This window comes from Pieris rapae, chromosome 1, assembly GCF_905147795.1.
Source record: "Pieris rapae chromosome 1, ilPieRapa1.1, whole genome shotgun sequence".
Taxonomy (NCBI): domain Eukaryota; kingdom Metazoa; phylum Arthropoda; class Insecta; order Lepidoptera; family Pieridae; genus Pieris; species Pieris rapae.
Window position 1 is genome coordinate 768,414 of NC_059509.1, and position 24,858 is coordinate 793,271.

The 24,858-nt window shown below is 33.8% G+C and overlaps 5 protein-coding genes across 6 annotated transcripts in view; 2 read left to right on the forward strand and 3 right to left on the reverse strand.

The window, feature by feature from the left end:
* The window catches only part of LOC110995758 (ceramide transfer protein), a 38,357-nt gene extending 28,446 nt beyond the window's left edge, over nt 1-9,911 (reverse strand). Inside the window, exons 1-6 of the mRNA XM_045628407.1 lie at nt 9,573-9,911; nt 9,204-9,320; nt 7,806-7,905; nt 6,990-7,160; nt 6,346-6,496; nt 5,651-5,711 (exon numbers count right to left, since the gene is read on the reverse strand). Of these exons, the coding sequence (XP_045484363.1) occupies nt 5,651-5,711; nt 6,346-6,496; nt 6,990-7,160; nt 7,806-7,905; nt 9,204-9,320; nt 9,573-9,791 (819 nt within the window). The 5' untranslated portion in view covers nt 9,792-9,911. The remainder of the gene's footprint in view (nt 1-5,650; nt 5,712-6,345; nt 6,497-6,989; nt 7,161-7,805; nt 7,906-9,203; nt 9,321-9,572) is intronic.
* Nucleotides 9,912-10,169: 258 nt separating this feature from the next.
* Nucleotides 10,170-15,153, forward strand: LOC110995769 (RNA polymerase II subunit A C-terminal domain phosphatase). The gene is made up of 12 exons (XM_022263084.2): nt 10,170-10,412; nt 10,721-10,868; nt 10,979-11,116; nt 11,537-11,787; nt 12,269-12,411; nt 12,495-12,786; nt 13,214-13,449; nt 13,606-13,748; nt 13,934-14,089; nt 14,241-14,380; nt 14,594-14,631; nt 14,969-15,153. Exons 1-12 carry the CDS (start codon nt 10,195-10,197, stop codon nt 15,097-15,099), a joined length of 2,034 nt encoding a protein of 677 aa, XP_022118776.2. The 5' UTR covers nt 10,170-10,194; the 3' UTR covers nt 15,100-15,153.
* Nucleotides 15,154-15,228: 75 nt separating this feature from the next.
* LOC110995780 (28S ribosomal protein S17, mitochondrial) lies at nt 15,229-18,056 on the reverse strand. The gene is made up of 3 exons (XM_022263099.2): nt 17,941-18,056; nt 15,765-16,227; nt 15,229-15,650 (listed from the first exon to the last, which is right to left on the reverse strand). Exons 2-3 carry the CDS (start codon nt 15,888-15,890, stop codon nt 15,291-15,293), a joined length of 486 nt encoding a protein of 161 aa, XP_022118791.2. The 5' UTR covers nt 15,891-16,227; nt 17,941-18,056; the 3' UTR covers nt 15,229-15,290.
* LOC110995779 (peroxisomal membrane protein 11B) lies at nt 16,740-18,581 on the reverse strand. 2 transcript variants are annotated; one of them, XM_045629883.1, is made up of 5 exons: nt 18,354-18,581; nt 18,162-18,257; nt 17,941-18,056; nt 17,220-17,862; nt 16,740-16,914 (listed from the first exon to the last, which is right to left on the reverse strand). In XM_045629883.1, the coding sequence occupies exons 2-4, from the start codon at nt 18,215-18,217 to the stop codon at nt 17,318-17,320; spliced, it is 717 nt and encodes a 238-aa protein (XP_045485839.1). In that variant the 5' UTR covers nt 18,218-18,257; nt 18,354-18,581; the 3' UTR covers nt 16,740-16,914; nt 17,220-17,317. The 2 variants fall into 2 exon arrangements, with proteins under 2 accessions (XP_045485839.1, XP_045485832.1); XM_045629876.1 differs by having other exon boundaries at nt 16,740-16,909; nt 17,215-17,862.
* A 917-nt stretch (nt 18,582-19,498) lies between these two features.
* Nucleotides 19,499-22,415, forward strand: LOC110995778 (RNA-binding protein spenito). The gene is made up of 2 exons (XM_022263094.2): nt 19,499-19,726; nt 19,810-22,415. Exon 2 carries the CDS (start codon nt 19,836-19,838, stop codon nt 22,077-22,079), a length of 2,244 nt encoding a protein of 747 aa, XP_022118786.2. The 5' UTR covers nt 19,499-19,726; nt 19,810-19,835; the 3' UTR covers nt 22,080-22,415.
* Nucleotides 22,416-24,858: the final 2,443 nt, after the last annotated feature.

A 24,858-nucleotide genomic window follows, 5' to 3' on the forward strand; every position in this document is an offset into this window, starting at 1 on the left:
CTGCAATAGACCCGCTAGATGTGTCAAATGCTCTCTGGCACATCCTACTTCAGAGTGCCCCAAAAAGGGCTTTATAGAAACTGTTCGTTGCTGCAATTGTGGGCAAGACCACGCAGCTAATTTCTCGCAATGCAAGGAGCGGGTTAAGTACCTTGAACGTATCAAGTCCAAGAGAGAATCGTTTCGCAACGCCATCATGAAACCAACCCACGCGGCTACCAAGCATAGCGTGCCCTCCCAAATGTTTCCCGCCCAGGCAACAGGGGCACCTAAATGCCATGATTCGCAACCAGTGCCACCACGAGTGCCCCCAAGGACTGCCCCAACGAGTGAGGATCGCACAAACATCCAACAAGACTCAACGACTAGTGAAATGCTTCAAATTCTCTCATCTATCAAAACCCTCAAGAAGGACTTCATAAAGTGTGATACTTTCATGGACAAAGTAATATTAATTCTGTCTCACCTTGGTCATTATGTTTAACTTTAATGAACTACGTGTATTATATTGGAATGCCGATGGTATTCACAAAAAGCAGCAGGAACTCGCGGAGCTGGCGGTAAGAGATCTTAACGTTGACATCATCGCACTCAACGAAACTAGATTAACAAAGCGGCTTACTCTCCAAATTCCAGGCTTTTTCTGCTATCGACTCGATGGCCGGGTCGACGGCTCTGGTCAGGGTATTGCTATCTTGGTTAGGGCCGATTTAGATCACGAACTTCTTTCAACTCCGCCAACCCTTAACCTAGAGGCCATAGGAATATCCCTTTATTTTAACCACGGCAAAATTACCATATATTCCGTTTACCAGTCACCCAATATGCCCTTGCTCACTAGTGATTTAAACGCCCTATTTTCGTCGGAAAATAAAATACTAATTATGGGTGATCTCAATGCTAGGCACCCTTATTGGTCACCTGGTCCAACTAACGCCCACGGTAATATAATCTACAAACTCATGCTCGACGACGAAGTCATTGTCCATGCCCCTAGTGAGCCTACTCTAGTGCATTACAATGAAAATAGGCTACCTACCAACCCTGATTTGTTACTTACTAAAAACATTTATACTGTTGACTCTGTTGAGACCATATATGCACTCTCCTCTAACCACCTTCCAGTATTCGTACGCCTCGCTATTAAAGCGCGTCGTAAGCCCATTGTTAAGCTAAATTATGCAAGGGCTGACTGGAACGGTTACCGCTCATATTTAAACAAAAATATATCTTTACACAAAACTACCTTTAAATCTCCCGATAATATTGACTCCGCCATCTCAAACCTTCAAAGCTCTATAATTTCTGCAAAAAACTTCAATATTCCGGTAACAACCCTTAAACCTTGGGAGACCTCACTGCCAAGAAGTATTAAAAGAAAAATAAGAAATAAAAATCGTCTCAGACGTTATTCCGCTAGAGAAACGAATATTCTAACTCGTAAACTTATAAACCGTAAAGTGAAATACCTCCAACAAGATATCAATGCTGCAATAATAAATCACCATGACAACCTGTGGGTTCGTAAACTTAGAAAAGTTGACAATCCTTGTGCCGATTTATGGCGCATTGCCAAAGGGCTGAAATCAACTTCTACCCCACTTTTAGCCCCACTTAAAACTAAAGATGGTTCCACTACCTCAAATATCAAGGAACAGTGTGAAGTTTTAGCTAATGCTTTTTCTAACAATATGATGCTCACCCATAACTGGCCCAGCGACGAGCAGTCTGTTGTCGATGCCTCCTGGCACTCTCTAGACTGCCTCCAACAAGATGGTTATCAAATTCAACTGGTTAAACCAGCTGAAGTAGCTAAATTTATATCCTCTCTCAAAACTCGTAAAGCAGCTGGACCGGACGAAATCTCGAATCACTTAATCAAACACTTACCCCAAAAATGTATTGTGCTGCTTACAAAAATATTTAATGCCTGCTTACTGACTGCATATTTCCCTAATGACTGGAAAGTAGCCAAAGTTATCGCAATACGCAAGCCGGGCAAAGATCCATCTGATCCTGCAGGTTATCGTCCAATTAGCCTCCTACCATGCCTAGGAAAACTTTTTGAAAAAATCTTATGCATCCGACTTCGCCGAGTGACAGAGCTTATAATAATTGATGAGCAGTTTGGCTTCCGTGAAGGTCATTCATCTACCCAACAACTCGCTAGAGTAGCCGAGACTGTGTCTCATGGACTCAATTTGCGTGAGTCGACAGGCATGTTCCTCCTTGATATTGAGAAAGCCTTTGACACAGTCTGGCACCAAGCCCTTATCCACAAACTACTAAGAATTGGCGTACCTATAGCAATAATTAAAATAATGAAATCGTACTTAACCCATAGATCTTTTAAGGTGCACATAAATAGCACACTCTCTTCCCCCAAATCGGTCCTAGCCGGAGTCCCCCAAGGATCAATTCTTGGTCCCCAGCTCTTTTTACTATACCTTAACGATATACCTATACAAACCCGCACCAATCTCGCCTGTTTTGCCGATGATACGGCATCCTTTACCTCTTCCAAAGACCTGGATTTGATAATAAGTCGCCTCCAACTTTCACTCGATTTATTGACTAATTTTTTTAAGACGTGGAAATTAAAAATTAACGCCTCTAAAACAGAGGCAATTATGTTCTCCGGGACTAGGTCGCTACCATCTCGTACCCTCAACATTGAAGGTTATGCGATTCCATGGAGTCGCTCTGTTAAGTACTTGGGTGTCATATTGGACAATAAACTCAACTGGACCCTCAACACGCAACACATTAGGCTCAAGAGCATGAAGGCTTTGAATGCACTGAGCCCCATCCTTAACAGAAGATCGTGCCTCAGTAGCAAAACTAAGCTAAGTGTATATCGCACTTTAGTGCGACCATGCATAACATATGCCTGCCCAGTATGGAGCAGTACATGCCCTACTAACTTAAACAGCCTACAAGTTGTCCAAAATAAAGCATTAAAATACTCATTTAATACTCCGTTTCGAACAAACCTTCTAAATCTTCATATTAATATTAAGTTTCCCACTATTTACGAGTTCATATACAAACAATCTAAGAAATTCTATTTACATAACAACCGTCATAGTATAAATAAATATATTAATAATCTTTGCAAAACGCGGAAGAAAAATTTACCTTACATCGATAAATACAACCGATACAAATTACCCCATCACTTGTTTCTTGAGTGCGATGAATGACAGGCCTGCGCAGGTGCGCGAGTATTGGTCATCGCGTCGCGCGCGACCTCCGATCTTATTATCAATGATATAGAGCCGGAATGCGCGTGCGTCGCCTTATCGATGCTCGCGCCTTTAGCGGGTGACTGTTCCTATTATGATTGCTTGCCGTCCGCTCCTTTGTTCTCGGTGCTATAATACCCTATTTTTAATTTTATTTTTATAATTATACCCTATTTTTATTGTTAGTTATAATTCATTATTTAGTTAAATCTAGATATGTCAAAAATCGCAAATCTCAGCTAAAGATTGCATAGTTTACCTCATTATCAATGCCAAACCTCGAATTATTATATCTTTAGTTTTTATCTGTTCCTTCTCATAAGTTTTTTAAAAAAAGCAATACGGCTTTTAATAAAACGTGTTAGTTATAAGTTTGCTACATTCCAGGAATTAATGTACACTGGACATGTAGCACTTTTAATTTCTACAGAACATTAAATAAAGAATTTTTGAAATTGAATTGAAATTGAATTCTTATCGAGCCTGCAACACACTTGCGAGCCCTCAGACAATGCTAGTGTTTATGGAATATCACTAATGGGATGGCCCCTTTGCCCCGTTATTTAAAAAATATTAAAATTTCACCCTCATGCATCCGTCATTACAAGGGTAGGAATTTGGGGTGGGAAGTTCGGGATGGTGTTGGTGGGAATCGCTGATGGAGCGGGGTCAGCTTTGCCTAGAAAAAAATCATCATCACATCCCTCACATTCACACAATCACATAGCCGAATTAGGTAATGCGTATTAAATAATTTGAAATCCTTTCGTAAATACAATTTGAGGCCCTTTACGTATCATCTTTGGATATATGTTTAGTTTGTTATTTTTGTTTAATTATGTTAGCTGAAGGATTACGAAATAGATAAATAAAGACACATATTCTTAGTAGAAACACATTTGCTACAAAGTTATAGAACCAATTTCCGTAAACAAAATATTAACGTTTACATGTGCTGACCATCTGTATTTTTAACAAGAGATAAGAGTGTTTCGGTAGACCTGGGGCTGATTAAATGATTCGTTAAAAACAGTCACTATAGCCATAATTTTCTACTAAAGTATGCTTTAAATCCATGACAAATAATCAAAGATTGCTGGACCCCACGAACAAAGGCAGATGGCACTCTTGGCATCACGGGCCTAGTGAAAACTTAATTAGTGTTAGTGCACGTTAGTTTTAAGTACTAAACAGTGGTAAATGAAAAAAAAGAACACAAGAATAGTGTCTTCTTTTTAATAGACACTGAAAGAAGTGTTAATGGACACTTAACATAACATCTTAAATATTCGTATAGTAATTTTGACTTATTAGTTTTAAGTTTGACCGGATCGTAATGTTTAACGATGTCTTTGTGCAGAGACAATTTATTTTAAAACTAGCAGACTCGGCCAAGCGTTGCTGTGGCTAAGGTTTTTGTTATATTACATAGTAGTAAATTAATCAAGGGAAACCGTAGGAGAACTTATGTGAAACGTTGGTACCACGACACGGACCTAAACTAAACTACCTTTAACTCAGCGCCATCTGTTAGAATTGTATCAAATAATAAACAAATGTTAATGTTATCGTAATTTTAGTAAGGATGCCTATTTTTTTTGAAAATGAAATATAGCCTATGTCACTCAGGAATGATGTAGCTTTCCAACAGTGAAAGAATTTTTCAAATCTGCCAAGTAGTTTCGGAGCCTATTCAATTCATACAAACAAACAAAAAATCAAACCTTTCCTCTTTATAATATAATATTATTATTATATATTATATTATATTATATTATATAGTATAGAAGTATAGATATAGAAAACGTATGGCACTCGGGGACTGCCGCGGTAAAGCACTATGCTTTATTGCATAGCATTTTTTATAAACTTATGCAATTATAATTATTTATTTATTTTTTATTTATGCAGTATTTTTTTTTCTTTGAAATTTATTCGATCTACCACTCTACCAGACTCAGACTGACACGCCTATATAGTCCGTCTCACTCTAACACATACCGGCTGCAACTTCCGATCTTACGCCACGTCACCGATCACAGCAGACCAATGTGAGACACACTTCAAGTCAAACTTTGACGTTGTATTTTAATATATAACGCGATTCCGTCCCCCATATAATACAAGTTATAATTCTGTAGTATCAAATTTACACTGATTTGTCCATAATTAGTTTTGCGTGCCTTTGCACCTGTTTCAATTGCGTTGTTGTGATATTAAACTAACTTAATTAATGACAATATAGAACGCGATTACCTATGACACGGGCGCAGAGGAGGGATAGCTGCTCTTTTAAACAATAATAAAACATTGGGAGTATGATAATAATTCTATACAATTTTTAAAAAGCATTTCCTAGGTTTATCTCGAAATTAATAATTTTTTAAACTTATTAATAATCTTACCTCGTGATCCGGCCCGGGTTTCGACGCCAAGCGAGCTTCATTCAACTGATTCTTCAAAGCCCTGTTAAATAAATCGAATTATTCTCTTTTTAAGTCTCGGCTTCAGATTTCTGTATCTGTTTTATAATCATTTTCATCAGTTCCCTATGCCAGACACACGCCCGATGTATACTCATAGAAACATAGTATATTCTCGAAATCTGGGGATCAGGGATGAGAGTCACACGCTGAAGCAACTAGGCCAACACTGCTCACTCAATATGTTTAGCATTGCAGACACAATTCTGCGTCTGTTTTAGTGACTCTCCTTTTGCAACCGAAATTTCTTAACGTATGGCCGTTAAGTTACTAACTTCTGTAACTTGACGTTTGTTAAGGTACTTTAAGCCTGGTATGTCACTCTCTACACTCCGGGACTAGAGCGATGCCATCTTGAAGTCAGATGCGTTTTGGCGCTATATTCTACCAAAAATATCATATAATATAAACACAGGTAAAACTAAAAACAGAGAGATTTTTTAATAAAACTTCAATAGTAAATTTTTAAACTTCAAAATGGCGTCAGTACATTTTCTATTCTGATATAACTAACAAATTTGGGCATTTAGAAACTCTATTTACACTGTACTAAATATTTAACACTTGATTTAGAGATTAGATAGTTAGTATTATATACAATTGTAGTATATACTTACATGTATAACTCTTCAGCGGACCGCGCCTGTTTCTCGCGTCGCTTCAACAAGTCGACACAATGTTGCACCGTGGCGATAGTCGCGCTACAAGTCGCCCGGAATGATTTACTGGTCGCTCTCACTTCATTCAGGTTTTTCTTTTGATCTATACCTGTGAAGTCATACATATTTACAAACATTTAAGAAACCGGACTTTAATTGATTTAATTAAATTGGTTTACTTTTTAAACTTTATGTTTGATTGGGAAGGATTTGCTTATTTCTTTATAAAAGACTACGAAACACATACAAAAGTGAAAATGGGCCAGTCACTTTGACAGACAGACAGACATAACATTTACTACAAACAAAACACACACACACACATAACCATACAAAATAAATATAATCAAGGAAAAAGAACATTTGTGATGTCAGATGAGTCAAGAATACCCTTCCTAGGAAGAGCTCAGTAGCAAGAAGAAAATGGGGACGCCCACCAGAAATTTGGGAAGATGCAATAAAAACCGTAAACAAACCTACATTTAGTATCAACTAGTTTTTGCATTTATTGCATATTTTCAAAGCGGATAGGAAAATTGACCTACAATAAAAATCCAAATATTTTACACTTGTATACTAATTATGATAAAACATATACTCACTGTCCGCCAATTTGACAGCGTCAATTGCTTCCGCAATGTCATCGTTAATCTGTGGGTAACTGGCGATGCTAAAGTCAAAATAGTGTTGCAGTTGAATTGCTTGCTTTGACAATAGATCATTGTATGTCTCGAGCTCCGCGATTTTTTCAGCCAGACGGCGGGATGTGCGGCCTATTAAGAATATTCAGTGTTAAAATGATAAGGAGTAAATATGTTTTTCTACTAACAAAACACACAATACTTTAAACTCGTCTTCTTAACAATAAAAAAATCTAATATATACTTAAAACAAATAATTTCCGTACAACCGTAAAACGATGGATTTTTTGGATAAGAAAACAAACAGAATAAATTAAAATCTTCTAAGGCAGCGTCCAATTATTACGTCACGCATTTTTTTTCATTTTTGAAGATTCTTGCCTCTCCTGCCCCCCCCCCCCCCCCATAACGCGCCGTAATGTTTTTCTTCTGTACTCAATAGTAAAACGTGACCAACCAGTGACTCTTTATACCTAAAGAATACCCATTTGTCGTGAAAATACCGGAAAGACGAATATAATTGAATGATAAAACCGGAAAACAATAACATAAATCAGATAAATAACGCGTTATTCAAGGCCCGCGCTCTTAATGTTTTTACCACAGGTATTTTTCCCGCCCCAAATTCGTTTCATAATACTTAAACGCGTAAAAATGTAAAGAAATCCGCCCTATATAATATCATATCACAATATCTTTAATCAGGCTTGATTGCTGATAAAAATTAAGTACTGTATTTTGTAACTGCAAGATTTGAATTTTAAATTAGGTCCCAACCATGTGATCCAGTAGACTGTAAAGAGGAAATAGATCCATGTCTTCTGAGACCACCTCCATTAGAGCTGCTGTCTGAATTTGTCCCATACCCTGATTCCACCTGAAACATATAAAATATAGATGAATAAACAAATATGAACTGTAAGCATGTCAATAACATTTGTGCAGATAATGTTTTTTACACATTTACATTTTATTTATACAGTTAAAATCTATTATATCAACATCAAAGGGCCTATTCAGCCGATGACATTGTTATTAAGAAAATAATACAATAGAATTCAGCCGGGACCTTTAATTTTCCTCAATATAAACAATATGTTGCTGTTAATGGTTTTGTCTGTAATTTTAATAGATCTTAGTACCCAATAAATAAAATAATCTACATATTTAGTAAAATAGAATATAAATCAAACTGTATATTGTTTAAATGAAACTAACATTAACTGAGTTAAACGAGAGAAACTAACTCAAACATTAACGGATACAATTGAAAAGGTTTTTCAACTTGTGCTATATTATTAGGTTACATTAGTAATGATTTATTATTTTTATCACTTGTTTCCTATAATGGTAGGAATTGTATTTCAGCATTTAGATAATATTTTAAAGTAAAATGTATTTATACAATTCTTTACAAAGTTGAAAATTTTTTGTATTAACCAAAACCATTATGAATCACTTATAAAACTCAAATACTTAAACTTGATTGTATATTAGAATTAGTCAACTATCGAAAGTTTTTAGTTGAATATAAGTAACTTTATTACTAAATTATTAATCTTGATTATTATACTATTTAGATTTCTATTTTTTTTCTGTTTCTAAATGAAAATTACCATAATGAGAAAATTAACAAGGTACATGCCATTTATATGTAATCAACATTGGAATGTGCTGCCTTATCAATAACCAATAAATATGTAATCTGATAATATTGAAATGAAATCATAATTACAAAAAACATGTGAGCATATTAAGATAATAAATATTTTTGAGAAAAACTAATCATAAAATTAATAAAATACACTTTACTAAAGTTTTATTGTAATATAAATCTATCCCCAAAAAGCAAACAGAGTAGTGCCTTTCATTTGATTGAATTAAAAACATGGCTCTGGATAAATTCTCCAAATTTACCAACCCATATGCATAAGCTTAAAAAGCTGCTAGTGTGTTTACTTATATATATAATAAGGAAAAGGCAGCAGTTTAATATAATTTACCTGGTCTTCTAAGACCTAAAATATTGATATTTTATTTGATCTATTTAAGGAAAATTAACTACCTACTCTATCTCCTATGATAATTAAAAACCTTAATTTCTAATAATATTGATTCTGCTATAGTATCTTTATTATTATTGTTTCTAAGAAAACCAAAATGGTAATTTCTTACCTTAAATGACTCCAAAACATCAATCCATTGTTGCTTCTCCTCAGGATTGGACGCCCTTAAGTACCATACACAGTCATTTACAGAGACATCAAATCTGCGGTCATCAAATTCATGTGGCTGAAATATGTTATTATTCAATGAAAAACAAGCTAAATATTCTATCAAAATAAGGAAAAACTAGATAACTATATAAGCTTTTATATAAGTACTAAAATAAAAATAGCATTGAACGAATAGTCTAAACGTTCGCTCGACCATAACAATTTACTTTAAAAACATTCAGAAGTCACACAGGACAAGGACATATTAATTTTTTCCTATTAAATACAAATCAGACGTCGATCGTCACCCATTTAAAGATAGTCTTACCTTGACTTTAGCTTTTTTTAAACAAAGTGCACCGCGACATCCTAAATTACTCTCCAGCTCACTCTTGTAATAGGACAATGTTGAATCTTTTAACACAATGAATCTATCTTGCCACCCATGTATATAATTCGTCCATTTACTCAAGTATCCGCGCAACTCCGGAGGAGCTATATCTTCTAAATCTGAATTGTCACTCACAGTTATATTTTCATCCGACATGTTTGAATTTAAATTCGAATCGAAATGATTTAACAAAATTAAAACAAATATTTGTAATAAAAACACTATCTCGTTACACCTACCGAAAATGTTTTGCTTTTTGAACTTTGATTGTGATAAATGGTGACAGTTAATAGACAAGTACAATAAACACTAAGCAGAGCTTAACAAATCAAACCTTAAACCTTGTGCAGTCTGTTGAAAAGAGTAGGCTTGTACAATAATTGTAAATGGTAACTCTAACGACATGTGCGGCCGGGATAGTAATTTTCAATTGGACAAAATTTAGTCAATAAAAACCATACTGGCTGGTGATAGGTCATTATTAAATAACCGCCAAAATGTTACTTAATCCACCAATAGCGGCATTAGAATTTCATGGAATGCGCAATTTCCGTTCAAAATGGCGGACAAAACTATGTCTATTTCTGTTCCATGTGAAAAACCTATAAAAGTAGAAAAGTGGAAAGTAAAACAAGGCGCATTTGTATCTCAAGGCCAGATATTATTTTTATACAATGATTCATCAGGCAATAGTACTGGATTAAAGAAGTTTAAGGCTGTTCGCGCTGGTACTATAATCGCCATCAAGGTGAAAGAAGGAGACATTATCGAGCCCGGGTAAGTGACGTTTTCATGACGTCACAGTCGTAATAAATAAAGTTTTAGGTTATCATTTTAATGTTTGACTGGAATCGTAACCAACACTTACTTAATATTTAATATGAGCAAAAAAAAATAATACGTTAAATAATAACATTCAAAACTTTGTGTGATTTTAAACTTAATTAACTATACAAGTACTCTCTTGAATAACAGCGACATGCGCGCGCGCCAAATCTGAATCATAACAAACAAAGCATATTTTGTTTTCGTCGAAAGCTTGTAAGACATAATAAATAATTAAGATTTTACTATACATATTTCAGGAAATCTCTAGCAGATATCGAAGAATGTCGTCATCCAACAGTTATGAAAGATATGTGTGCAGAATGTGGTGCAGATTTACGGGCCGACGAGAGAAAAAAGCAGGATGTCGCGAGCGTCCCAATGGTGCATTCTGTACCTGAGCTAAAAGTAATTACTTATAATTATATGTTTGTTAAATCTTGGAGAAATAATAAAAACACCAAGTTATTATACTATTAACAAAAACCAAAATTGAAATTTTTTGCTTTTAATTACAGGTTTCTGAAGAATTGGCTTTAAAGTTAGGCAGAGAGGATGCTGATCGGCTACTAAAAGACAGAAAATTAGTTCTATTGGTGGATCTTGATCAAACATTAGTTCACACTACAAATGATGACATACCACCTAATTTAAAGGTGTGTTTATCATGCCCTTAGATACTGAAGTATATAGATTATCTCAAGTTCATTATAATAATTGATTGAACTTGTTAGATGTCTGATATGTTTTTTTTTTCTAATTTTATAAGCATATTAATTGATATAGTTTAATTAAATTATTTAATTTGTCATACATAATTGAGTCATAGCCATGTATTGGTCAAGGGGCACAACAACATTAAGTTGTTTTAAGAAGTTTTTTCGTTGTAGTTATTAATATATTTATAGTTACTAATTTTTTTACTAACATAGGACATGCTATGATAGTAAGGAGTAACATTTAGTTCTTGCATAGACTGTTATTTTAAATAAATCAAGTGTATACTCAGAATTAGTGTTATTTCTTAGCTTTTTTTTTATTGGTTAAAATAAAAATTTACTTATATTGTGTTATAGGGTGTCCTACATTTCTTTTTACGAGGTCCCGGTAGCCATGGAAGATGGTGTCATACAAGACTTAGGCCAAAGACACAGGAATTTCTTGAATCAGCCTCGAAGAATTATGAGTTACATGTGTGTACATTTGGAGCTAGGCAATATGCACATGCAGTGACCGAATTATTAGATCCAGAGAAGAAATACTTCTCTCATAGAATATTATCAAGAGACGAGTGCTTTGATGCTAGAACAAAGTCAGCTAATTTAAAGCAAGTATTTTTATTCTATTAAATGTAGAGTAAGAAATTTAAACAAAAGCAGATAAAATTTTGGTAATATTTGAGTAAATTATGTTGGTTTTCATAAATTTTTCTTTTCTGACTATATTTCAAAATCCAAAGAATTAAGTAAGTGTTTTTGAGAGAACAAATTGATATTTTTTGTATATTTAATTTTTATAGCATTTGAACAATTTATTTCTTCACAGTAATACTTCAGCTTTAATTCTTCATTGATTAATGAAATTTAATTTATATTGGTGTTTACCCATGGCAAAGGCCTGGTTTAATGCCCTGCTTAGGTTAGGCTTAGAAAGCTAATTTATAAACCCTGGAAAGCAAACAAAAATGTGTACCATGTCCCAATATAAGGCACTATATTAATGGTTTGTGGACTTTACACACTCAAGTTAGGTCCATTGTGCATATAATTGTATTTTTATATGAATATAATTTTATAATGTTTATACAGAGCGTTGTTCCCGTGTGGTGACAATATGGTATGCATAATAGACGACCGGGAAGACGTGTGGCGCCACGCGGCCAATCTCATCCAAGTCAGACCTTACTCTTTCTTCCAGTCCACAGGCGACATTAACGCGCCTCCGCCGCTCAGTATGTATTAATTACTACATAATTTTACCACAGTAAATTTCGATTATGAAGAATATTGTTGTAAATGTATTTATAAATTTCAGACGATGAGAAAGCAAAAATGATAAGTGGCAAAAATGGATTGCTCCCAACTCAGTTACCAACATTAGAAGCAGAACCTGAAAAGCAAGAAACACCAAATGATAAAAGAGACATTTCCATAGACAGTAAAGAAAATAGGAGTAACGCCCAAGAGAAAAATGAGAATAAAACAGAGGTTGAAAATTCAACAGAACCTGAACCGAAATGGGTGGAAACATGTGACGGACAAATAGAAATAGAAGATGCTGATGATTATTTAATATATTTGGAGGATATTCTGAAAAGGATTCATTTGTGAGTATCAAAGTTAATTAAGTAAATTCATCCAATTTCAACCCAGCTTTATCTAAATATCATATTGGATTAAGATACAAGTTACATAATCAAGTTTATATGTAACTTCACTACAAAATCCAAACAGGATTGTGGTCTACTGAAGACTTCCTTTATTTCAGTCTTTTGAGGAAGACAGATACGAGATCTACATTTAAATTAATTGCTTTGACAGTGTATACCTTAACATTCTAGGAGACAAGTCTCAAATTCATTTAAGAAATATTTTATGTATTTGTATTTTTATTTCAAAAATATGTAAAGAATTGATGTTAAGTCTCAGTTATAGTTACTGCTGTCCAGTCACATTTATGGACATTATTTAGTAATACATTTGCTTATATTTTAAATAATTATTTTATAATTTTTTTAAATAATATGTTTACAGACACTTTTACGACGTGTATGAGAAGATGGGGAACAATCATATACCAGATCTAAAGTTTATTATACCTGAAGTGAAGAGTCAAGTTCTTGCAAACAGCAGCCTTGTTTTCAGTGGTCTAGTTCCAACTCATCAGAAATTAGAAACTTCTAGAGCATATTTGGTCGCTAGAAGTTTAGGGGCTGAGGTCACTCAGGATTTAACAGAGAAAACTACTCATCTTGTTGCTGTCAGATCAGGTATAATAGGTTCTATTATGGCGTCATGGTGTAGCTAACCTGGATGTCTGAATGTGATTTATTTACTATTTAAAAAAAGGTTTTTATGTAATTATCAAAATAATTAGCTAAAGTTTAATATTGTAAATTGATTGTAATTAAAACAATTTTTTATAGGAACGGCAAAGGTGAACGCTAGTCGTAGAATGGGTGAAGCTAAGACGAAAGTTCACGTCGTTACTCCAGAATGGCTTTGGGCGTGTGCTGAGAGGTGGGAGAGAGTAGACGAAAGATTGTACCCTCTACAAAGAGGAGGACAGGTATAGTGGAATACCTTTTTACTATTAAGACATACTAATGGTTGGTTAAACAACTTACTAAAATAGCATTTGTAGAAGTAATAAATGTGGTCTAAAATAGAAAATTATTTGGGAAACAACTTGTGATCTTCTGAATTCCCTTTGAATAACTAAGCCATAGGTAACAGTCTTGGTATCCTCGACAGAGTTTAGCCCGCCGCCCACCTGCACACTGCAGCAGTCCTCCCCCTGCCCCGCCTGTGCCTGCTATGCGCAAGCGCACCCCTTCCGGACGATTCATGGACACAATTAACCCGCTGATGTCATTTTCAAGTGATGATATAGCTGATATGGATAGAGAAGTAAGGCTATAAATTTTTTTTTGTTATAAACTATTGGAGAGTTATGTATATTTATGATGAATTCTTTAAGTTAGCAAAGAACAATTATCCAGTTAAAAAAACATAGTGCAATGGAAGCTAAAATGTGTTACATGTGTTGCTTACTTTCTAGGTGGAAGATATCTTTAATGAATCCGATGAGAGTTCTTCCGATGAAGAGGCCAAGCTACCAGCAGATGATGATGACGATGAAGAAAATCTGTCTGAAGACAGATTACTTGCTCTAGAAAATACAAATATCTCCCAGGAAAGGTACATTGGTACACCATATAAAGTAGATTTATGTATAACAATCTGGAAAATAGTTCAACAAGATTCTTCAGAAATTTAATGAAATTGATTTTCAATTACACTTATATATATATATATATATAATCACATGTGGTACTTTTGTAAATAGGAGCATCCATATTTTAGTTTTCTATTTGATTTATTAATTTTATGTTAATGTATTTTTTTTTACAGATTACAAGAAAAAGAAAATTCAAGTGATTCAGATACAGGTTAGTTATTTTTTATATACTGTTGTATAACATTATCTGCTCTCAATGTAAACAAAAGATAAAAAATGTTTTTGAAATGAAAGTATTGTGACTTTAGCGGCTCACTCTGGTGGCAATATCTGCATACTAGTTTGTTGTTACACAAAATAGTCACTGTAACTATAACCAAAATCAGCATTTCATCCAAAGTCACTATAACCATTATTTTGTACTAAACTCATCTTTATAGATAAATGGTGGCTTATATATTATAGTGGCGATATATATATCTAAATTAAATCCACTGTAGGTTTTTACTAATTAATGTTAAAAGCTAATCTTAAATATTAATTTAAAGATCCTGATCGACCCAAAAAAAGGCCCAGACCATCAACCCCATCAGATGATGATATTCCACCAGATGATGATGACAGTTCCTGGAATCTAATGGGAGCTGCTTTAGAAAGAGAGTTTTTAGCACAGGACTGATGTCAACACAAACAATTAGAAATATACATATGGTTAAATAAATTGTCTTTTATAGTTAAATCTATTCATTTTCCCATAAAGTATATTGTAATATATATTAATATATTGTACATAAATAAAAATTCAGTCTTCATATTTTCATAATTTTTATTATCTACTTTAATTATGCTACAATAAGGTCTATGTATAATTTAAATTGAATATGGATCATTTTTATCAAAAACATGAAATCTTGTATATGTAGGTTTTGATGTGAAATCTTTTTTTCCTTCTTGCCAACCCCTTGGAGGTGCCTTTTTATAATCAAAGCCAGAATCTAACTTTCCATACAGTTCTGACTGTCTATCAATATCTTCACGGTATCTTTCTTTGGCTACTTTTTTGCCTGTGACTGGATCAGTTACATCTCCAAATGGATATACTACTTCCTCCACGGCATGTGTTATTAATTTAGTCATTTTATGGGGAAGAGCTTTAATTAAAACAATATCACCAGTTTTACACATTTTATTTGGATCGTAACAGTAGTAGAAGTCATCCTTTTTGAAATACTGAAAAAATAAAAATACATTTTATATTCTTTAAAAAATATTTAGCTATCAAAGCTGCATTAATTCTCTACTAACTTAAGCGTCAAGTAATATGTATGGATTAAAAATACATACCATCAGTAAATTTTCATCTAATTCTAACCTCTTAACCCGTATTTTAGTTGCATTTTGTTTAACTGTGGGTACACACTGACCTAATAACAGAAACTTTTTTGCAGCATCTTTAATTTTATTAGCCATTGCTGGAATTATTTGATTAATTTATAACAATTTCTACTAGTAAAATGTTTACAAATTACACAACAGACTAGGGATGTTGATGCAGACAACATCGATATTCGATGATCATCGATGTTGCTATACCAAAAATATCGTAGCATCGATATTAACTCACGGTCGCCCGCACGACCAATTAATATACAACTTACGAAACAAACTATGTCTTCTATGAACACGAGACAGGTTTACTAAAATTTTGAACACGTATTCATTATTTGCGCCCAGGTAGACGTAGTGGCGGTAGTAGGCGTAGTGTAGTCTCGCTCGCGCTTTCTCTCTCACACTTCATCAGTCATCACTACCAACAAAAAAATACTTCTTTATCAACATTACTTTTAATTCAGTCAGTTGATAAAAAATATCGAAATATGTAATAATTTGTTCTGTTTGTTAATAAATCGAACCAATTCACTGTATTTTAATTCTTTGTCAATTATTAATGCAAAAATTCGGCTTTCGATGAATATCTAACATGTTGGGCTTTCGATTATGATATCGATGTTTCTTCTTTTCATCCGGGCTACAACAGACTGCAGACACCAACTGACAGTGTTTTCAGAGACTAAGGCAAGGTTGTTAAAGTGTAGTAACAATAATACAGATTAGACAAATATGATTAAGAACGTTGGCAACACACATAAATTTTTGTGATTCGTTTATTTTATTACCAATGATAATATGATGTTCTTTAAATTACAATATTTAAAATTTTATCAGTACATCTTATTTTTTAATTTGCATCTCAAGGCAAGGCTATTAGAACGTTTTCATATTTGTTTAGGACGTAATCATACAATAAAAATAATTGTATAAGGCGAATTCGTTTATTTCTTAAGGGTGAAATATCATAGTTGTTTGTAACTTGTTATTACTTTGTGTTTAAGTAATTTTACAGTATAGGCCTTATCCATGTTACCCCCAATTCCACATTTATAAGAATTTTATATAAAATTAATTAAAAAATTTGGTATATGAGAACAATATTGCTATTTTTTCTTTGATTTTGTTTTATTATATTCAATTAGTTATAGTAACGCATGTTCTAAGTTTAAGTTTTTAGTTTTTTTGTTTTTTTGTTGCTTTTGTTAATTGATTTTTTTTGTACTCTACCCTCTGATGGTTTTTCTTTAACGTTGTGTTTCTCATTAGGGTTGCCTGGAAGAAATCGCTTGTAAGCGATAAGGCCGCCCTTTGCCTTATATCTTTTGTTACTGTTTTTTTTATTTTTTTGTTATGTGTGTTTTTGTATAAGGCAATAAAGGATTAATAAATAAATAATAAATAAATATTTGATATACACTACCCCTTTTCCTTAATTACATTAATCAGTAGAAATCTTATAATCCACAACCACTATTATAACAGCGCTAAAAGTTTTTAGTGTTAACTTAGGCTGGTACAAGTTTAGTAATTGGTTTTACTATAGTTATAAGTGCAGCAAGTGAAGAAACTGTGCCAAGAACACCAATGGTTGATGGGTTCAATTTAGTTAAACCCAGTGCAGTCAGTGGTATAAAAATATCACATGAATTTTTTAAAGTATCTATAAAGATATCTTTATGGCAATAAATAAAAGCATATAAATGTTTAATGCAAGCATTAACATCAAAACTATTAACAGGTCCTCTTAATAATTCTGACGGTTTAAGCAATGTAGTTTGGTTTAACTCTAAGATTTGTAATATTTCATATACATCTCTTGCTAAATTTGCAGTTATTGACAATAGCCAAAATTTATTTGCTGTGCGATTCCATTTGTCTGAATCAGTTTTAAGAAAACCACTTCGTGTTAACCACACTATATGATCAGCATACAAAAACAATGCATGGGCTATTTTACTAACTGTCAGGGATATTCTTAAGAATGGGTCCTGTATATGAATAGTATTTAATGCTGCATAAGATATATCTATGCACCTTCCTAATCTTAGAACTGTAACAATATTTTTTAATAAGTAATTTAATATTATAACAAAGTAACATAACATAAATTACTCAAATGAGTACATACCTTTTCTAAATGAACTAAGATTATTTTCCAATCCTTTGATTCGTTCAATGGAATACTTATTAGCATGATTTTTTTCCAGCTGATGCCATACTAGTCTACTGGCATACTGTACTAGCCTATAAAACACAAAACATAAACAAAATGTTCATAAACCATCTTCCAGTTAGATACAAAAAATCCTAAGCAATGTGGAAATTTAAAACTCAGTATGGACTACTGACCTTGCAAGTTTATCTCGTCCATTAGACTGATTATTTACATTTAAAAGGACATCCATTATTGTCTTTTTTAAGATTCAAACTTTAAGAACATTAGGCCTGGAACAGAAAATAATTACTTAGCTATCATTGTATAATTTGTTTTTATGACTGTTTGTATGGCTTTTAAGCTGGAGCTGATAATCATTACATTACCTTGCTGGATACAATAATAAATATATAAATAAGAAATCGGTGCGAGAGATAGTATGAATAGATAAGGATAAAACTTTAGAACAAAAATACTTAATTGTTTACTGTGTTATACAATCAGTCATAAAATATATTGATAGTAACTTTATCAACAATTTGATTGTGACTAATGCCCTAATGGTAGTCTAAGGTTTTTATATTCAGTAATTTTTTTTCAGTGCACTCGCCACTCAGTACCTACTACCAAAGCCAGAAAGAAGGGTCAGAAGTCTTCAGTTATCTATTACATGTAAGTAAGTCTAGCTAGTTCTATTATTACATTTAATCAACCAGAAAACATGATTAAAAAATGTATATATTACATATTGCAACTTAACTAATACCTATAGGGCTTATTACCTAGAATATATACCTATATTATCCCATACATGATATGATGATACACAGGCACAGTCACAGATTTAAATTTTTCTAGTAGAGATAAAGCATAGCAATAGGCAATAGCCACAGCTGCACAGTACTTACTGTGGGCCCAGACTATGAAGAACAAAAGTTGAACAAAAACAAAGAAAACTCATAGTGGGGTTATCACAGAATAATTGTTGTTAGATGATAATTCTTAGCTGGGTGTAATTAATTTTAATAAATACATACCTAAGTTGACATAACAGGAGACCGAAGAGCTGGCAGCTACCTCGGACAAAGAATCAGTCTAACTATTCAAAGGAACTCTTTTTAATAATATGTTTTAGGTATTTTATTTTAAGGTAAGTTATTGTTTTTATACCTGTATTTTATACTCCTGTAATTTCATTAAATTAAATTAAGAAAAGAACTTAAAAACACTCAAGGAAAAAATATATTCTGCAAGAACAATATCACTTAATTACTGTTACAATTTAAGAATAGGAACTTTTACAGATAAATAGAAATGTATTACTGGCTTCCAAAATTCAGTCGTTCCTTAAGCCATTTTTTTAAATTACAAAGTTTATCATACATCTGGTTGACGAATATATGAAATACATACGTAAGTTTCTCAGTCTATGGTGATTTGTATTTACCTTATGGCTACACTGACTGAATAGGCGGAAGTCGAAAACGCTGTTATGATCTATTTTATATTTGGCACCGGAACTTGGGTAGTAATTACCAATCATCGACCATCGTGAATCGTGATAAGTCAATCTGAATCGTGAAGTGTCGAGTCTGGTCTCGCTTCTCGGCACATCGGCAGCCATTTTGTTTTGGAAACGTTTATCAGTATTGGATTTAATGACCACCTTACAGAATTTTAATTCGTGCAGTTTACTTTGTGTTATGTAAGACTAGCGTGGAGTGAATTTAGAAAAGTACTGTTAACTGTTTTTTTTGTGGTAAGACTTAATAAAAGTGAGCCGCTATATTTTTCTGGAACAAAACGACATTTTGAAGTGACGTGTAATGTTGTGCATTTCAGATAGTTGTTCATCAAACTGAGCTTTCATGATCGGCTTACCGCGTAGCGATAGAGATAGAGATCGTATTACGGTGAAAATTCGCAATATGAAGAGGAGTTCTTCCAGAGACAGTTTGCCCCGGTCGAAAAGGACGCGTAGTAGTATAGGAAGGTACGACGATAGTTCCGATGAGCGTGCCACACCAGATAGAGTACGCAGACGAGTTCGTTCTCCTAGTCCCCGTGGTAGGTACGTTTCTCCTCACAGAGACGATTATGTGAGGTCACGCGAAGTGAGGGAAGAATCCGTGCGCCCATACTATAAGGTGCTTTGTGTCAGTGCATTACACCCCAAAGCTTCAGATGAAATAGTGAAAGATACTTTGTATAGAGAGTATAAAAAATTTGGCGACTTCAGTATCAAAATCTCCCACGAACTAGACGAGCGTGTGGCATATGTATGCTTCAGGAGTGCTGAGGATGCTAGAGATGCTAAACATGCCAAACCCAGGATTATTCTGTATGATAAGGTTGCCATTGTTGATCCAGTTTATGAACCGGTCCGTTCAGAGTATAGAAGTAGACCAAGAAGCATAACTCCTCCTGATTACGATCGACCTTATTCCTATGCTTGGTCACCAGTACCCGAAAGACGTAGACCTCCTCCAGAAGATAGAGCTTATGGAATACCTCCCACTGTACCACCTCACCACAGGGATTTTAGGCCTCCCATGCATGAATATCCCATGGCAGGCCCTCATGGTCCTCCAATGCACCACCGTCCTCCTATGCACCATCCCCCCCATCCACATTACATGCCCAGGCCATACATGCCTAGACCTCACCACACTCCTTTTGATAAGAGTGAAAATAAAAAAGATAAGTTTCCCAATTATTTGCATCATGTCCAACCTGAAGATGATCCTTTGGCCACTAGGACATTATTTGCAGGCAATCTAGAAATAAACATATCAGATGAAGAGTTGCGTCGTATATTTGGACGTTATGGTATTGTTGAAGACATTGATATTAAAAGACCTCCTCCAGGTACAGGAAATGCTTTTGCATTTGTTCGTTACCAAACATTGGACATGGCTCACAGGGCTAAGGTTGAGCTGTCAGGCCAGTACATTGGCAAATTTCAATGTAAAATTGGCTATGGTAAAGCCACACCCACAACACGAGTCTGGGTTGGTGGTCTGGGTCCATGGACATCAGTAGCTCAACTAGAAAGAGAATTTGACAGATTTGGGGCAATAAAGAAAATTGAATATGCTAAAGGGGAACCTCATGCATACATTTTGTATGATTCTATTGATGCTGCACAAGCAGCAGTGAAAGAAATGAGAGGGTTTCCCCTGGGTGGACCAGAACGTCGCCTGAGAATTGATTTTGCAGATGTGGGAAATGGAGGCCCCTACAGGCCCAAGCCGTATGTCCCCCCTGTTGGTGAAGATGGAAGACCTGTAGAAGGCTATGAAGGATATGAAGGTACATGGGATGAGAGTTATGGTTATAGTGGCTATAGAGGTCGCGGTGGGCATCGTGGTCGTGGACGTGGATCATACCGTGGTGTGTATCATGGAGCTGGGGATTACCGGGATGACGAGTGGCGAAGACCTCCTGACAGTGATTATGATACTCGTTTACGTCGATCTGGGTCTCGAGAACCTGGAGTGGATCGATCACGATCTCGAACACCGCGTCGCCGTTCACCTGATAGTGACTCTGATGGTTCACCTCGCAGAGGTAGTGGCATGCTTTCTTCAGCAAGAACCCTTCCTGAAATTGTACGTAAAGCTCTTACAACTTGGAATGGAGCTCTTATCCTTAAGAACTCTCTTTTCCCAACAAAGTTGCACTTAACTGATGGCGATTCTGACATAATTGACAGCCTGATGAAAGATGAAGATGGTAAAAATCAATTAAGAATAACGCAGAGGCTAAGATTGGATCAGCCTAAGTTAGATGACGTGCAAAAGCGTATAGCTACATCAAGTTCTCATGCTATATTTCTGGGAGTAGCGGGTTCAACAGCATCTATAACAAATGATGATGCTAGTATTCAAACTCGACCTATGAGAAATCTGGTTTCATATCTAAAACAAAAGGAAGCTGCCGGTGTAATATCTCTGCTCAATAAAGAGACAGAAGCCACAGGAGTCCTGTACTCCTTTCCACCATGTGACTTTTCAACTGAACTATTAAAACGCACTTGTCATAACTTGACTGAAGAGAGCCTCAAAGAGGATCATTTAGTAATTGTTGTTGTTCGGGGAGGTTCAGCTTAGCTCTAAAACAATCTTTTTTATTTTATCTAGTTGATAAAGAGTTAGAATAAGTATATTCAAACTTCTAATCTATACTTTTGTATTATATAACTTGTGTTGTGTAGTGACATATTGTGACGTGTATGTAAAGATTGTGAACATTAAAAAATGTGGGTGTGCTGTGTTTATCACAGTTTGATGTGTAAAGCAATAACTATCACAAGATAAAGTATATATCTGATTTTAGTAAAGTATTTTTGGAACATGTGTAATTTAGGAACAAATATGAGTTATAGTGTAATCAGTGTAAGTTAGGTGATGTGTAGTGTGTGAACACAAATAGATTATATTAAATAATTTTGTTTTTTTCTTAAACCTTGTGAGTTGTGATAGTGCAGTTATTGTGTCTGTGAAATAGCAGGTGTATTTAACTATCTGAAGTAGGTCAACAATTAATCATTCTTAATAAGTGAATAGTGGTTATTGTGATGTGAGCCCTATATTTAAATTGAAAACTTTAGTGCTAAAGGTGGGTGAAAATTTGTGAGTAGATAATTTGAAATAGAAAAATGAGAAAATTCAAATAGATTTTTGCACAGGAATAACAGAATTAATTAACAAATTCAGTAAAACCAATTTCTATCATGGGCTTCTTTATTAATGGTAAATTTTATTTTAAATCATAAACTGATCTATTTAATAAACCTGTAAGTATATATTACATATTATAAAAATAGGGAGTATCTTTAGAAATAGGTGTTCATTGTCATTTTTATAGCTGATACCAAACAAAACAAGGGATTGGATTGGTAAGTATTCTTGTAAGTATAATTCTTTCTAATGATTAGTACCATTTGTGTTTTATTGTATTTACAAGCTAGTTAAATTATTAGTTTCCTAAATACGATTCTTTCAAGTTTACATTCATTAATATCAATTTAATTACTGAAATGAGAATCTAAGATTGTTTATCAAAAATAAATATATGGTGAATAGTAGTTAAATTATATTAACTACCCTTTTTAATAAGTCATCCAGTATAAGTAATTAATGCCTATAAAGAAAGCAGCTAACATCTTATATTCTGGTCTTGTATGATATATTTGTAAATTACCACAGTACTTCAGTGATGGCTTTTCTATATAAACAAATAGATGATTTGTCTCAAAAACTAAAGTGTAAACCAGAGTGAGCACAGAACCAATTACAAAAGTAATAAAAATACAGCCTGGTAAAATTCAGATAGCCGCATAGGCATATTTACCTAAATTTCAACAACACAATTATAAAATTGGTTCATTTTTTAATTTGAATGCTCAATCATTTTTAATTTAAGATATAATTATCTAATTGAAGTTATTTTTAATTTCAGTTATCACAGCAGTGATCTCATGTTATGTGATAGTGACCAATTTAATCTTAAGATCGTTAATGTCTAGTAAAAAATAAAATAAAACATTAAAGTATAATATTTTTTTATTATTATAATTATACTCCTTTTTTTCTTATACATATTAATTGCATGGCGTGATGCGCCCGGGTTCGAATCCCTTAATTTTTTAAATAAATGCAATAATTTATTACTTTTCTATAAATCAAAAGAAATAACTTAATTTCGAAATACATTTACTTAATTGCATAAATATTAATTGAGATCTGGGTATAAAATTAGGATACATAAGTATTTTAAAAGTCTAGTATACATATTTAAATACATAAATATTTTACTCTCAACATTATAATAGACTATAATGTAATAAAAAGTAAAATATGTATTTAAGTCCAGTCAAAGTCATATTGACAAGCAGAAGTGTGTATTTTATACATTGTTAAACATTACTTAGTTGAGAAAATGGAAAACACAGGTATAATATCTCAAAGAACTTGATATTAATTAACAATTTCATTTGATTATTTAATTCATTGCAGTCTTAGATTATTCCAGTAAGTAATGCTCTTAGTGGTATAGTTAAGAATTTTGAATCCTTATTCAGACGTCCTTACGCTAGCTAGGTCTCCACAAACACCTATGAACTAATAACTAATCCCAGAGGATAGTAGTTTCTTAAAAATATCTTACCGAAAAACCTATAACAGATAAAGTTTCATCAGAATCTGAGAATAGAACATACCTAACTGCCTTAAAAAGGATCCACCGGCAAACGATAAGCAGAAACGTCTTGCCAGAGGATATGATGCCGCCGAGGGAGCGATATCGTAATAAAGGACAAAAGGAAGAAACATTTGTGTAAGTTGTTGAATTAAAAACGATCTTGGAGCATACCACGTACAGATAAGGCTCCAGGCCTTATCCCTTTCTCAGTGAAATCTCATGGATGTTCCATTAGCGATTCCGACCTCAATGAGTTGTTCGGCGCGATATCAAGGTTGCGAACGCAGCTTGATCGCTGCTATTCGAAGTTACAAGCCCTTTAGTGGTATACTTTAAGCGGATTTGGAACACTCTTACACAATATAAATGTATTTCTTATACAAAATAAAATACTTACATAATAATAATATGGTTAAGATATGATTTTAGATGCAGTTAAATGTATAAGTTTTGCTAATCATTTTTAACTTACAATTAAGAAGGTTTTAGGAATTAATTGGGTGAACCAAGGTAATATACATTGTTTTTTTTTTAATTAACCATAGAACTTCTATAAACTGATCAAGAAGTTGAATCTTTCGTTTGTTTCGCTTTTGAATTTAGGTCAGAATTTTTCTTACAAAAGAAGTAACCTCGTATATAACTATACGCTTTACTACGACGGCGATGACATAATAGTACTTAATA

Excerpts from the sequence above, each read along its gene's own strand:
- LOC110995769 (XM_022263084.2), top strand. The coding sequence starts at position 10,195 with ATGGCGGACAAAACTATGTCTATTTCTGTTCCATGTGAAAAACCTATA. Across the intron at positions 11,788-12,268 it reads ACAAAGTCAGCTAATTTAAA|AGCGTTGTTCCCGTGTGGTG; the intron begins GCAAGTATTTTT and ends ATGTTTATACAG. Across the intron at positions 14,632-14,968 it reads TTCAAGTGATTCAGATACAG|ATCCTGATCGACCCAAAAAA; the intron begins GTTAGTTATTTT and ends ATTAATTTAAAG.
- LOC110995779 (XM_045629883.1), bottom strand. The coding sequence starts at position 18,217 with ATGGATGTCCTTTTAAATGTAAATAATCAGTCTAATGGACGAGATAAA. Across the intron at positions 18,057-18,161 it reads GGACGAGATAAACTTGCAAG|GCTAGTACAGTATGCCAGTA; the intron begins GTCAGTAGTCCA and ends TGTGTTTTATAG. Across the intron at positions 17,863-17,940 it reads TCTTAGTTCATTTAGAAAAG|TTCTAAGATTAGGAAGGTGC; the intron begins GTATGTACTCAT and ends ATATTGTTACAG.
- LOC110995780 (XM_022263099.2), bottom strand. The coding sequence starts at position 15,890 with ATGGCTAATAAAATTAAAGATGCTGCAAAAAAGTTTCTGTTATTAGGT. Across the intron at positions 15,651-15,764 it reads TAGATGAAAATTTACTGATG|TATTTCAAAAAGGATGACTT; the intron begins GTATGTATTTTT and ends TTATTTTTTCAG.
- LOC110995778 (XM_022263094.2), top strand. The coding sequence starts at position 19,836 with ATGATCGGCTTACCGCGTAGCGATAGAGATAGAGATCGTATTACGGTG.